Source organism: Vanacampus margaritifer, chromosome 2 (genome assembly GCF_051991255.1).
Source record: "Vanacampus margaritifer isolate UIUO_Vmar chromosome 2, RoL_Vmar_1.0, whole genome shotgun sequence".
Classification (NCBI taxonomy): domain Eukaryota; kingdom Metazoa; phylum Chordata; class Actinopteri; order Syngnathiformes; family Syngnathidae; genus Vanacampus; species Vanacampus margaritifer.
Genome location: NC_135433.1, coordinates 33,367,509 through 33,382,781, shown reverse-complemented (window position 1 = coordinate 33,382,781; position 15,273 = coordinate 33,367,509). Strand labels below are relative to the sequence as shown.

At 37.7% G+C, this 15,273-nt stretch overlaps 1 protein-coding gene across 3 annotated transcripts; it reads left to right on the top strand.

The window, feature by feature from the left end:
* The first annotated feature begins 106 nt into the window (after window positions 1–106).
* On the top strand, window positions 107–15,250 carry LOC144042790 (coiled-coil domain-containing protein 39-like). 3 transcript variants are annotated; one of them, XM_077555770.1, is made up of 19 exons: window positions 107–1,256; window positions 2,426–2,545; window positions 2,630–2,776; window positions 2,870–3,028; window positions 3,106–3,198; window positions 3,277–3,405; window positions 5,545–5,736; window positions 6,031–6,134; window positions 6,222–6,354; window positions 7,042–7,236; window positions 7,314–7,481; window positions 7,559–7,696; window positions 8,662–8,870; window positions 9,835–9,964; window positions 10,248–10,407; window positions 11,384–11,490; window positions 11,908–12,069; window positions 12,520–12,596; window positions 13,542–15,250. In XM_077555770.1, the coding sequence occupies exons 1-19, from the start codon at window positions 1,158–1,160 to the stop codon at window positions 13,630–13,632; spliced, it is 2,613 nt and encodes an 870-aa protein (XP_077411896.1). In that variant the 5' UTR covers window positions 107–1,157; the 3' UTR covers window positions 13,633–15,250. The 3 variants fall into 3 exon arrangements, with proteins under 3 accessions (XP_077411896.1, XP_077411897.1, XP_077411898.1); XM_077555771.1 differs by lacking the exon at window positions 11,908–12,069; XM_077555772.1 differs by lacking the exons at window positions 11,384–11,490; window positions 12,520–12,596; window positions 13,542–15,250 and having other exon boundaries at window positions 11,908–12,047.
* Window positions 15,251–15,273: the final 23 nt, after the last annotated feature.

The window sequence follows — 15,273 nt, the reverse complement described above, 5'->3', positions numbered from 1 at the left end:
GCCTCTGCGTGAGGAATATAGTGTTTTGCTTTCAGGGTTAAACGAGGTTAGTCTTTGGATGTCTTACAGTTCCTCACTCCTGGGGAGGGCATATTTAAATAGAGAACGATTTTGAACAGTGGTGTCCAAACTCGGCCCTGGAGGGCCGAAGTCCTGCAGGTTTTGGATGTTTCCCTGCTCCAACGCACCTCTTTCCAATGAACAGGCTCATGCAGAGCTTGCTGATGAGCTTCAGGTGTGTTGGAGAAGAGAATAATCCAAAACTTGCAGGACACTATTGATTTAGAATCACTCTTAGTGTTGTACATCTACTGTCCAAAATATTAGAAACATCCACACAAAGATAATGTTTTCATAGTCCTGCTCTACAGATAAAATGAATATTGGTGTTTAAATTGATAAATTTAGTATAGCAGTATTTTGTTTAGCTCGTTTGTGTGGCTGCAGAACTACTTTGCATCAAACTGAGTTTTGTATTTTTGGTAACGTAGCTAGTAACTACACTAAGACAAGGGTTCTCAGTCAAACATTTGGGACCAGGGACCCCTTGGAGGGGAGACATATACATAACTGTTTCCCTAAATTAGAAAATAAAAAGTCCTGTTTTCCAGGTGGAAAAAAAGTCAGAATGTTACAGTAACAAATTCTCATTTTCTAGAGAAAAAAAACTTTGTTTGTTTGTATTCTTTTAGAACAAAAACATATGGCAGTTTTTTTGCAATGCTAAAAAAAAAAAAAAGACTTTCAAGATTTTGTCCGTGATTAATATTGCCTATGACATGTACAGATAAACTCTGTCCTTTCACTGAATTGGAAAAAAAATCTAAAGAAAGTAGGTAAAAATAATGGCTCTAAGTTGTAAATAGTTGCCGGGTGACAAGAGATGTAGTTCACAGTGTAGCTTCTACCATATCGTGTCATAAAGCCCTCCCTATGACTGTTGCCTTTCAAATGATGCATCCCCTGTGATGACATCATCAAAGTGACTGTGACTACGACCCCAACTCACGATGTCGTACACTCGATCGCTCCAGTGAGATGGGGGAATACTTTTGGTTTTGATGTGATGAGTCATTCAAATCTACTTGCACTTTTAACTTCACACCAGCTAACAAAATAAATCCCTATCAATACAGAAACGTATCCAGTAACTAAACATGGCCGCATTTGCAGCGAGAACTTTATCAGAGACTGGCTGGGAGCAGCACTATGCCCTCCCAGTAGTCAACACTGAAAACAAGGCTTTAATAAGCCAGGTGAGTATGTTCCTGATTTATTTCTCACTACCACTAAGTTACTAAGTTAAATACATGCTCTGTCTTCACTGCACAAATGGAACATGTGCCTTTCAAATTTTTTTTATTTTTACGAATCATTTAAAATATTTTCCCACCATGAATCTGACCTTTTATCTGTACAACTCAATTGAAAAAGAAATGCTGGTTTTCTTCAAATGGAATTGGAAAAGCTTTCAAGATTCTGCTAGGAAGCAAACTATAACATCTGAAAATTATTTGGGGTTACCGGTAATCAGAGGCACTTTAAATGGTGGCAGGTGTGCACTGGGACCCCATTTGACGCGATTTTGAATATGTTTGGTAAATTCTGAACACACCATACACAGTTTTAAGAAGGTGTGCAACCACATTGCCTCAAGTGTTTATTTGTACTTCCCCTCTCAAATTTGTTGTACGTGTTTTAGGTTATATCAATGGTGGGAAAAGTTTTAAAATCATTTACGTTAATATCATTATAAAAAAAATACAAATTCCAGTTTTTTTTTTATTAGGGGTGTGTAGACTTTTTCTTTTTATCCAACTTTACAAATGATTAATGTTGATCATAATTATGGCACAATCAGCATAAATACATGTAAACCCCTAAAAGCCAAAGAAATTTAAAGAAAAAGTATGTAGAAATCTTATGATTTTTCAATGTTCATTTTAAAAACCCACTATTAATTTCAATAGAACATATTTTTTTGCACACTGTCACATCAACGTACATTAGAAAAAAATATATATAATCGTAGGTCTTGTAATCGCTAATTACATTACACTACATTAGTCACGCCTCACCTTAGAAAAGGCTAGCATGTTTTGCCCCCATCTTTCTACCACGGATACCCAAAGGAGACAAACTTAGCAAACGTACAAATCGGTGGTAGGCTTGCGAAGTGTGGTCTCTCTGAAGCACCGTTGTGTACGTGCTTCAAAATGCACATGCTTCGAACTTAGGTCGTTGCATTCTACTAGTTCACCACTAGATGGCAAACATGTCTACATACTGTCCCTTTGAAAAATTGCCTATTTTGTTACAATAATGTTCATTTTTATTTGATTTATTTTCATTTTGTGCGGAAATGCTGAACAGCAAGCATCGGAGCAAAATCCGATGAGATAATGTTTGTTCTCTGATCCTACAGATATGTGAGATAAAGAGGGAGCTCGTGCAACTGAGAAACATACGTGAGACTAATCGAGAAAAAAGGCAATTAGGAAATGACTGCCTGACAAAGGCCAGAAAGGAGCTGGAAATCACAGAGGTATGTTGGATTGATTTGAGTCTGCAAACTATTTGTCTTTGTGGAGTTGGCTCAACAATAACTTGGTAAGATTGTTGTGCAAAGGCTCTGTGCAAGGCCAAAGACAGAGAAGTCGACTCGGAGAATGACCTGACCGCCATCGCAGAGAGAGAAATAGGCCGTCTGGGACAAGACAAAACTAAGATAGAAAATGAACTGCAGAGTTTGGCTGAAAAGACAAAATATATTGAGGTGAATAATAATAGCCATACATTGTTTATTTTCATTTGAAACGTCCCAATAAAATGGCCAAAATGATGACTAACCTTTTGTCCGCATGCTTAGAACAACACCGTGAAGGCTAAACAGAAGCTGGAGCAGTTTCGTATGCAAATGAAATGGGACCAGGAAGCCTTGATTTCTTTTTTGGAGGAGTCTGCCATAAAAGATGACGACACGATGATCATCATGAAGTATTCACATCAGGATGAGCAGAGAATCAAGGTAATTATAAATTGGCATGTCACCTTTCTTCATTTCGGAATTATCCTTGACTCAAATGGTATTTGTCTGTACCACAGTCACTCAATTTGGCCATTGAGAGGACCACAGCAGAGGGCAGTAAAAAGCACAAAGCACTTGACAAGGAAATGACGGAGACTATATCTGCGCAGGTACTGAACACAAGAAGCATACAGAAATGGAAAGGAAAGACGCAATGGATGACCTTCCGTATTGTGTTTTCCTCTCAGGTTGCTTTAGAAAAGACGACAGAGAAATTGCAGCAGGCTCACGTGGAAACTGAGCAGATCATCCACCAATGGGAAAACACCATCCAACAGATGCAGCAAAGAGATGGCGAAATGCATCAGTGTGCTCTGGTAAACAACGATATGCACAGTAATCTCGTTCATTGTGGGAGTTACTTGCTAAACTCGCCAGCAATGAAAAACTGCAATGACATATAAAATAGTTTAAGCTTTAATATACCCCTCATCACTTGACCCAATCTCTTTATTTTCCATGCGCGCAAAGTATGTTCTCAGTCAATTTTGACCCAGACCAAGTGTACCCTCATAATAATTGTTTCTATGAAATTATGGACTACAGATCTATTCATAGCCCGTCTAACATTCTGTCTTTTTTTTTGGGGGGGGGGGGGGGGGTTATGTATCAAAAGTACAAGTGGTGTCGGTATCTGTGTCTACTCAAGAGTTGAGTACGATACTTGTACTGGAATCAGTCTGAAAAAAGTGATACCGAACATCCCTAATAAAAACGTCAATCAAAATAATGTCCCACTTATGGATGATCCTTCTTATGCTGTTTTGCTTGAGATTCCTGTTTAAGTCATTCACTCCCAGCCATTTTCACTGAAGCAATCCTCTTCACTCCCGGCTGCTTTACTGGATTTTGACTGATTTTGTAAGGCCCACAGAATATTGTGTTCTATTGCTTCAAAAACATGGAACCTACCAAAAGAAAGATTCGAGTCTCTTCTTTCATCAGGGGAAAACAAGCATATTTGTATCTGTTTCCGTTTTGCAGCAATTAGCATTAGAATATTGCTAAGTTTTATTATTCAAAAACCTGTTCAAAAGACTGGAGAAAAGTGCTTGTTGCAACATGGTCCTAGTTGATCTCTTATACTCTGCTTTCACCTGCTGGCCGTTTTTGTAATAACTACCATTGTTTTAAGCGACCTCTTCAGTTATGTTTTTGGGACCATGGCAATATTTGAAATAGAGCGTTTTTACACGTTTTTGGGAGCAAATGAGTTAAAGACCAACATGCGCATGTTTCTGTGGTAATCTGTGCAAATGAGGTGTAAACGCAGACACTTCTTTCAAGATCTCCCATGAACACTGTTACCACTTGAGACAGTCCTTCAATAAATACGACCATATAGGTCGTTTTGAAAATTGTTGAAGAGTACACAAATGCGGTACATGACTTAAAGACCAACAGATGCATGTTTCTACAGGAACCTGTGCAAAGGTGGCGGGAATACAGACAGCTCTCATGAACAGTACCACTCCATCAAAAATACACACATTCATGGCGTGTGCAGTTTCACAGTTTTAAAATTCCCAGTGTTAACACAATTTTCCTTGATATAACACACAATAATGAATCTGAAATCCGTTTTTGTAGAGACTGGCCAAATTTCACCTGTACCTCACCTTTGTACCACCTGCGCAAAAGAATGACATTAAAAATAACAAAAAATAATTTAGGTGTATTTTTGGTCAATTAACTCATTCACTGCCATTGACGGCTATAGACGTAAAAAAAAAAAAAATTGAACTATTTCTATTAGTTTCCCACTTTTTCCACTTTTATTAAGAGTATGAAAACCTAAAAAAAAAACACACATTTAGAACAGATATACAATTTGAGATTAATTGTGAGTTAATTATTAAAGTCCTGTGATTAATTACAATTTAAAAAAAATAATCGCCTGATTTAAAAAAAGATTTTTAAAAATTAGGGGCGTCAGGTTATTACATTTTTTTAATTGTAATTAATCGCTTGACTTCACTAGTTAACTCACGATTAATCACAAATGTTATAGCTGTTCTAAATGTACAATAAAAAATTTGAGGTTTTCACACTCTTGTTAAAAAAAAGTGGAATGGTTTAAATGAATTTTTGACGTCTATAGCCGTCAACGGCAGTAAATGAGTTAAGGAGAAATCATAAAATTTCAGGGTGAAAAAAAATGAGAGTATTTTTTATTGTTGTCAAATTTGACTTGAACGGCATTTAAATTTAATAAAATATACTTTTTAAACACATGGTAAATGCATTTAAACACACACACACACGAAAGCATAAAATATATACAAAATATGTAAAGAATAGTTTTTTTTTTTAGTTAAAGATGTACAATACCTATTCTACATGCAGTGATATAGCCTAGCCCTAGTGAATGGTCACCGTAATGAATAATATAAATCCACCAGCACAATGTGAACACCCACCCACATATAACCCACTTCATCCCTTCATCGATCTAGAAACTGGCTGAGACCAACCAGATCATCAGGGAAAGGAATGTCACTTTGATGGAAATGAGAAACTTGCAGGACTCGCAGATAAACGACAACAAACACAAAGAGAAGAAATTGGCCGCAACCCATCGACAGAACGCAAAACTGCGACTGACCTCCAAGGAGCAAGAGATCAATTACGCCACGATGCAAGATGAGGTAATCGTGCATTTGGTACCTTGGTCTTTGGTAGGGACTCACCCGAGTTAACGTACCTCTTAACACATTGGAATCACAGGCTCCCAAGACTAAATAACAACACTCAACAGTACCACATATCATCTGGAGTAGTTCAAAATCAATATTTATATAATAATGTGACAAAAACATAACAAATGTTAATAAATTGTACTCAACATAGACCCAGATCATTAAAAAGTAAAAAGTAATCCAAATTGGGTGACTTGAGAGACACACACAAAGTGGATTGATTTTTTGTGTGTGCATCTTCAGCTGAAAAGTTGCAAAGCCTTATTGGATAGAACAACCTACAATGTGTATTCGATGAGGTCCCACATATGCAGGATGGAGGAAAACATCCAGAACAACAAAGAAAAGTCAGTCCAACTCAACAGCAACAGCGCTATCCCGTAATCCACGGTGGGACTTTGCTGAACAATGATCACATATTTTATTTGTTGTAGACTGGGTCATACCTTGGTCAAAAATGCTGTCCTTCAGGAGAAGCTAAAATCTGTGACTGAGAACGCCATGAGTGAGAAGGAGAGAGCTGCCCAGATGGAAAATTTCCTCAAGGAAGAGCAACAGGCCATCAAGGTGGGACGCTGTATACTTGTTTAAAGCTACAACGGCAATTAGGTTTAAAAAAAAAAAGTGATTTGTAAATCTATATACAGTAGAAAATCAGGGCAAGTCAATGTTTAGCTAGTTATTGGTTAAACTGATGTTAACGTAGCCTAAAGTCTTTGCTGTGACCTTTTTTGTGGCTCTGCAATTTCATATCTGTCTGCACCAATTTAAACCAAGCAAGATCATTGAGTCATACGTTGTCACATGGGCTGGGCAGAGCCACCCTCCAGTGTGGGTCAGAGTCAGGACCGTATAAGATTAGGAATCATTTTGGACAGATTAGACCTTCTTCCCCATCTATCATAAAAAGGCTCCACAGTGGTGAACTCGATTTGAGAATATGCAGTCTTCTGGGTGTTACTATTGGTATAATATTGCAAGCATTAAAAATAAAAGGACTTGGTGAAGGTTCCCTCAGAACCTTTCAATTGGTGCCCTGACCTGGATTTGTGGATTATGACTTAAGAAGCTAGTTTAACAAAATCATCATTTGGGGATGAGGCTGGAACTTATTTATGGCTTTTAATTAAATTTTAATGGGGAAAGATGATTTGAGAGGAATGTTTTGAGTTATGAGCCTGGTTACGGAATGAATGAAACTCATACCTAAAATGCACCACTCTGCTTTATGTGTTCCACCAAATTGTTTACCAGGAGCTGGACATCCAACTACGTGAACGCAGCAAGGAGGTTGTCCGCTTCAAGCAGCAAGGGGAGGACTTCAAGATAAAGGAAAAGAATTACATGGCACATTTATTACGCAGTAAATGCACCATCAACACGTTGGAATGCCAGCTCAAGAAACAGGAGGAGTACTTAGTCAAGCAGATGATGATCATGAATGAAAAGGTAAGCAGCATACCAACAAACAGCCCGACTGCTTGCTTTCTCTCAGGTTCTTGTCTTATGCCACTTTTCTGCATCAGGACTCCCAGTTGATCATACTAGATAAAAAACTATCACGATTGCAAGGTGTTGTTGGTGATTCCGATGAAAAGTTGGAGATGGAAGTCAAGATCACAGAGATGCTCGTTTCCCTTGAGGAGAGGGAAAAGACATCCAGTAAGATCCTCATCAAAATCAAGGAGTCTGAGGTCAGACAGCGCACAGTAGTGTGTGACAATCAGCACAAACGATGACATCTTACTTGATATCCTTTTGTCTGTGGCAGGAGGACGTTCGATTTTTGAGGAATGAGCGGGAGGCTTCCGCAGTTCAGAAGAAAGATCTGTACAACAAAGTAGCAGAACTCAAGCTGATCAATAATAATATCGAGAAAGAGCTGAAGAGACTCGGGCTGAAGAAACAGGTAACCGATGCATGGATGCCACATTGAACTTCCGCTGACCAGGATGAAAGAGTGTGAATGACAACTCCAAATTTAACACACCAAAACTAAGGCTGCTTTCGAGGAAACTGGGGAGTCGGACTTTTCTGACTTCATACCAGGAAGTGAGCACGGGAACGGCCCTTTGAACTTGTACATTCGAGTTGCGAAGTCGGGGGGTAAAAAAGGAACCCGGCTTCACTGACCGACTGAAATCTGATGTCACTCGACAATGAGCCTCGTGGAGAGACCGACCGTGAATGGCAAAACATAATTTACAAGATTTATTTATTAACATATTTGTGTCGTTACTTTAATTACTTGGAATAGATTCACGTAACACAGCGTGATTTGGAATGACTGCGTTAACCAGAACAAACAATGTATTGTATTCAGCCATCTTCGTTGTTTACATTTGACTCGAATACTTTGAGATCGGAACTGGGATAATCTGACTTCCCACTTTCCTTGAATGCAGCATTAGACCTTGGGAAACAAATGAGTCACATGACACCAGGAAATGGCTAATTGGACCCAATATGGACAGTTTCACATACGGGTGTACTCACTTTTGTCGCCACCAGACATTAATGGCCATTCAATGCATTTTTGTTTGTTTGTGGAGGATAATACATTTATACTTTTACCATATGTGCATTTCCAATTTTACCGTGTAAAATATGCTACTCACTTTTGTAAGATACTGTAGAATAGTTTGAGGAGAAGTTTATTTCTTTCGCACATTTCATACACAAGGCAACTTGAACTCAATGTGCTTTAATCAATTATATGTGTCCGTGACGATCTTTTGGCAGAACATAGCTGAGTCAGACTGTTACCATGGCAATCAGCCTTAGCGCTGCATAATAGCAACCGTGACATATTGTAGCATATGTCTCTGAATATGCCATCCGTTATAAAACAAATGTCCAATGACTCTTCATCAGGAGCATATTGTGGAGCAGAACATCTCCAAGCTTGAGGTGAAGCGTAGGAGGGATCTCCTGTTCAACAAAGCCAACAGCGTGGTGTCCTTGGAGAAAAGACAACTGAATGTGAAGAAAGCAATTCATGAGAGGCAAGAGGAGATCCGAGTCTACAGTCAAATGCTTACTCAGCAGCTGAAGACCATGGAGCAGGAAAGGCAAAAAATCAGGTAAAAACAGGATGTAGTGAAAAGTTGAAAAAGAATGTTACTCTCTTTACATCAGGGCTGTCCAAAGTTGGACCTAGGGGCCGTTATAGGGTGGGAGGGCTGGCTGAAGGCTCGCCCGCTGTCACGTGATTGAATTTCCAACCAGAGAAAAACCTTATATGCTTACAACTGTGGAAGCACAACTTCATCAAACAGATACCTCATTCACTGCTATTGACGCCAAAAAATCATTTGAACTATTTCTATTAGTTTAACATTTTTTCCACTTTTGTTAACAAGAGTATGAAAACCTAGATTTTTTTTGGTGTACATTTAGAACAGATATAACATTTGTGGTGAATTGTGAGTTAAGTTGTATTAATTACAACTAAAAATCGCCTGATGCCCCTAATTTTTAAATAATCTTTTTTTTTAACTCATTCACTGCCATTGATGACTAAAGATGTCAAAATCGATTTTAACTGGGCTACCAGTGAATGAGTTAACAACATGATGAAAATTTACAGGGTCTGCAAATAATCACAGATTTCTTCATGTATGGGTAATATACCCCTCTCATTCTACATTCATGGTATGGGCTGAAACGTTCAAAATCCTACTCGAGCCTGGCTTTTTGATCTTTATAAAAACTGCATTCATGAATAAAGACAATTTAAATCAACTAAGGTGACGGTTTCATTCCATTCAGCGCAAACATCAAACGCTACAAGCAGCTCTTCCTTCTCTTCAAGCCAAAAACACAATTAGCGTCTGGTTGACATCACGCTTGCAGATTAGTCAAGTGTGTGTGTTAGTGTGGTCGTTTTTGGCATGTGCATGTGCAATATGTGGCAGCAACTTGCCCCAAAAGAGATGCTGAGCTCAAGTTAATAAAAACCTACTTCCTGCAGGAACTTTTAACTGGCCTCAGCATTATAAGCATCACATATTGATGACTTTTTTTCTTAACTGTCGTCCTTCCTAGTATGGAACTAAATATAAAGTTGTACAAGGTCGAAGCCACAAAGAAGCATTACGAGGTCGTGACCTTTACTATGGCAGCCCAAGATGATGACGAGGATGCAGTCAAGTCTCAAGCGCACTACATAGCTAGGGTAAGCTGATCCGAAAGGTTCAATGATGCTATATTACAGTGACTGGCAAACTCGGTCCTCAAAGGCCGGCGTCCTGCAGGTTTTGGAGGTTTCCCTGCTGCAACACAGCTGATTCCAATCAACAGGATCGTCACCAAGCTTTTGCAGAGCTTGCTGATGAGCTGATCATTGGAGACATCCAAAACCTGCAGGACTCCGGCCCTCGAGGACCGAGTGCGCCCACCCCTGCTATAGTTTGTATTTGGTCGGCCACTGTCACTAAAAGGCGACTCTCTTCCACTAGGCTGCGTTAGAGAAAGCGGAACTCAGGCAGCGGAGCAAGTGTCTAAATAACAAAATCCGCAAGGCCGAGCAGGAAAATAAAGCTCTGGAGAACACAACGCTGTTATTCCACCTCAGCAATACTGGATTTCACACAACAGTCATCAAAGCCAAAGAAGCCAGTATGTAAACCTGACTGTGACACCCTTATCAGTTGCAATAATTCAGCAGAATAGTTTCCTGTCTTCCTGCAACATCCTTTATCGTGTGAATGTTGAACAGGTTGAATAATATTACTGCATCTTACTGAAGAGTGTCTATCTCCATAAAAATCACAGTTTGTATTATGCTGCCTAAGGTGCACTTACAGAAAGGAACAGCACAATGTACATTGAATTGAAGTACAATTTGTGGCAAAAACTGTTTATACTGTTTATACATCCTTTACATAATTTCATTATGTCATTTTGCAAAAGTGCAATATTATAGAATATTTGTTTAAAAAAACGTCTTTGATTACAAAATTGTGGATGTTTTTGGAAGGATTTTGAAATAGATTTAGAGCATTGCCATTCTTTTAAGTGGGGAAAGATGGGTTGCGATACGAATGAGATATGAAAGATCTGTAAATTATTAATTTTAGAGTGAACATTTGCAAATGTGATGAATAATGTTGTCCTGAATGAGCTTTTCGCTGGCATCTAGTCGAAACTTCCCCTATATCACAATTTGGTAAATGTCATATTTATTCACAAAATGGTAAATCCACACATGTGGATTATCTTTGTACAAATGATTGCCCAACCTAGAGCGTTGCTTTGACGATGCAATATTAATGCTTGAGCAAACGTGTCTTTTTTTTTGTCTTCTGAAAAGTGAGGATGATTTTGGAGGCGCAAGGTTTCCATCTCCTTCCACATTACTGAACCAACTTTCACTTTTAGAAAGTGAATTAAAGTGAATTAATTCCACATCATCTCTCATTGACACTCAATTTCTACAAAAATTGAATTCTTTAGTAATGCTACCCGTTTTTTTGTTAGAACGAGTGCCATTACTTAATTTGCAATCTGTAGTTATTTTTCACACACCTCTAGCATCTAAAATACAAATCAAAGCAAATCTAACTCTAACTATAGATTTGTGTTTCCATGTCAGCTCCAGATTATCAGGAAAAGTTCAAGCTTGAAGAACAGCTTAAGGTGGCCGAGGAGACGGTGTTGATCAAAAGTGAAATAGCTAAAAAGCTTCGTCAGGATGTACAGGTACCACAAAGCCGTAGATGAAAAAAGAAAAAGTGTTTGGTCAGAGAAAATACTTGAAATATCTCAGTGTTATTAATTCATTCACAGACAGCTGTTTCCAAAACAGTTCCCATATTTCCAGTCGTTCTAGAACATTTGCATGGATCTTTACAGAACCATTCTTTCGCAATCAACAGTGGAACTTGGGCTGGTTTCATCAAAGACACTTTCAGACCAAAAAGTGGAGAAAAAAACGAAACATGTCAAGAAGAACCGTGATTTTGACAGCAATATTTTTTTTTGCTTCGTCGTCGGCAAACTACAAAACACCAAACAAACCACGCTCACATGTTAAAAAACATACTTGACGAATATATTTGTCACTGGCGGGCCTAACCATCATTCCTTTTTTTGCCTTTGTCTCCTGTTTGGTTTTAGGAAGTTAACAATTCCTTGAAGAATCGATTACAAGCCAAACAGGATTTGGAGAACGAAGTCAGGCAAATAATGGAATTTAATGATTCTATCAATGAGATGCTCTTTGCTTCCACCAAGTACAGACCTCAACTCAAATCGACGCTAGAGCAATACTTTCAGCAGGTTGGGCTCTTAGAAGCCATTTTGTGTGTTTGTCAACAAACTAACATTTTCAATCATACCAGTAGATGAGTGGGGGCATGATTGGGCTGAGGGTTATTATTTATTGACTGCAAATGATATATTCTTGTTCATCAATTTATGCCAGAAATGTAGAATGGCAGTCGCAAGAATGAAATGTTTTTCCACTAGATGGCAGAAGGGTGCATTTTATGTTAACGGAAAAATATCGATTTGTGTTCAGCTAAATTTGCAATTTACATATGTCCCACTAGTAAGTAAATTTGTCAGTAAAATGAGGTGAGATAATCATTCTTTTGATAGTTATACTTTTTAATACTTTTGTTTACTGATGTGCCGTGAGAATTGTTCTTCTTTTCTCATAAAAGGTTGTGAAAAACTGATGTAAATCGTCAGCCAATGCAATAATGCTTACGCGTGTGCTTCTTTCAGGCCAATTTGCGCTTTCCATCTTCTGCCTCCAGCATGAGTCGAAGGTCCAACCCTGTCAGCAGTTCGATCTCTGCCAGGTCAAACACAAGTTCATTTGTGTACAGTCTACCTTGATTTACAAGTCCTCACTTTGCCGGTATTTTTGCTTTGAGTTACGAGCTTCAGATACACCACTGCTGGAGTGAAGTTGGGGGTGGGGAGGTGGTTGGGGGTGATGTCCCTCACTGGGCCACACCTCTTTAAGGCACACATCCAACTCACATCACAGAAACAACTCTTTAATGTTTTTATACAACACAGTGCTTTTTTCTTTTATGAACTCATTCACTGCTATTGACGGCTATAGACGTCAAAAATTCATTTGAACTATTTCTATTAGTTAAACATTTTTCCTGTTTTGTTAACAAGAGTATGAAAACCTAGAAAAAAAGTATTGTACATTTAGAACAGATATAAAATTTGTGATTAACCGTGAGTTAACTAGTGAAGTCATGTGATTAATTATGAAAATTTTTAATCGCCTGACACCCCTAATTTTTTTTTTCTTCTTCTTTAAAAAAAAGTAATTGTAATTATTATTTTTTAATTTTTTAATAATCTTTTCTTTTCTTTTTTAAAAAAGAAAGAAAAGTTCCCAAGGGCATCAGGCGATATTTTTTTTTAATCATAATTAATCGCATGACTTTACTAGTTAACTCACGATTAATCACAAATTTGATATCTGTTCTAAATGTACAATAATTTTTCCCCCCCCTAGGTTGTCGTCATACTCTTGTTAACAAAAGTGGGATTTTTTTTTAAACTAATAGAAATAGTTAAAATTAATTTGAAATAACAGTGAATGAGTTAATAATGCGTAACAAAACCAAATTGGAAAATGTAATTGATATGCGATTCAGTTGATTTATGAGCGTGGTCAGGGAACAAATTAAATTTGTAAGTCAAGGTACCATGACATTAATATTTGTGCTTTTGAATCATGTTTCTGCATGTGTAAATGTATTCTTCCCTCACCATAACAGGTGTGCTGCATTCTCAGCCAGCAGCCAGAAGCCTGCTGAAGAGCCGGACCACTCTGTAAAGACGGTGGTCCTGGGCCAGGATCTACCCTAATATTTTTGCCCTCATGGTCAAGTAACTGGCCATTGACCCCCTCGCCTTGAGACTGTGCATTGGATGATCGCTATTATTCCTTGTACACATGACTGAAAAAGGCAAAAGAGTACTGGGGAAATGTTGTATATTTTACCTCTTAAAAAGGGTGATGTAGTCTTCCTATATCAGAAACTTAAGTGGTGTAGCATTGTGGTGGACCAGACAGGACAGCCCTCACAAAATTGTGATATAATACTGTAATGTAGTGCAGATTTTATTTTTGATTTTTTTTAATGGCTTATATGTAAATTACAGGTCAAACGTGTAAAAGGGAATCCCAGCAAAAATATAAAATGTGATATACCTTTTGTCTTCCCCTCCTTCCATATTCTTCAGCTGATTCAAGCCAAATACTGTATTCAGAAATTTCAGTATATTTAGGATTGTATTTTTGAGAAAGTATCACTGTCTGTGACTTTGCAACTTCAACCCCCCACCACCACCCCAAAAGTTGAGATTTTCATTTCAACTTTATTTTCATTGTATTAAATATGTTATCCTGTTAAAATTGCATATTGGCCAATCTCCCACACATTCTCCCCCCCATAAATTACTGCAAGCAGAAAATATGTAAGCTTGCTGAGATGGTGGCTACTGACAGAGTGGGCACGTTTTGGCTAATATTAGCATTCTGTGAACACATGCAACATGATTCAGTTTGAAAGCAGAGAGCACATTTCTGAAAGGTTTATTGATATGTCAATATGACAGATTGGACATTTTAACCTTGCCGACATTGAACTACACACGCATAAGTGTGAATGTTCTGCTACTAGACAGTTTTAAACCTCCTTTGAAGATTTGAAGAAAGATAAAATGCTGGTCATAATGTCACTGAAAACATCAGAGGGTGTCTTAAAAGATTGGTTATACCATAATGACAAGATGGACAACAGGAATGCGTGTCCCAAAAAAATAAATAAAATAAATTTTATATATATATATATATTTTTTTTTTCATTTGAATTATATATATATATATAATGTATATATATATATAATTTTCTTATATATATATATTATTAATTTTTAATTTTAATTTTATATATATATATATATATATATATATATATATATATATACTGTATTATTTTTTTTCCCAAGTGAATGATCTTTTATCCTTTTCATGTTTCAAGCCATTTTATTTTGTCATACTGCCACATTTACTTCTATAGCATTTCAGTTTAGTGTCACTCTTACAGCTTTCACGTGTAATTCCTACAAAAAATGCATCCAGTGTTTTTCTTAGAATGGGTGCAATAACTTAGAGGTATTTATGTGTTTGTTTAATTGGCTGGAAATTCAATCTTAAGGATTTCATTGGAATATGGAACATTAAGTAGGGAACTTCTTGTGTTCTGTGACAATGTTATTCCATGATCCATCCATTCATTTTCTTAACCGCTTGTCCTCGCAAGGGTCGCGGGGGCGCTGGAGCCTATCCCAGCTGGCTTTGGGTACACCCTGAACTGGTTGCCAGTATCCCATGATCATTTTACAAATAAAACAATAATTATAGGACAGCTGTTGTCTTGTGGGTTATTGAAAGATTTCACCAATGATAACACGAGAACTACATAACAGTTGTACTTTGTTTAC

Bases quoted from the DNA above. Each gene is read 5' to 3' on its own strand.
- LOC144042790 (XM_077555770.1), top strand. From the start codon at position 1,158: ATGGCCGCATTTGCAGCGAGAACTTTATCAGAGACTGGCTGGGAGCAG. The intron at 2,777-2,869 runs GTGAATAATAAT...CCGCATGCTTAG, and splicing joins AAAAGACAAAATATATTGAG to AACAACACCGTGAAGGCTAA. The intron at 10,408-11,383 runs GTATGTAAACCT...TTTCCATGTCAG, and splicing joins CATCAAAGCCAAAGAAGCCA to CTCCAGATTATCAGGAAAAG.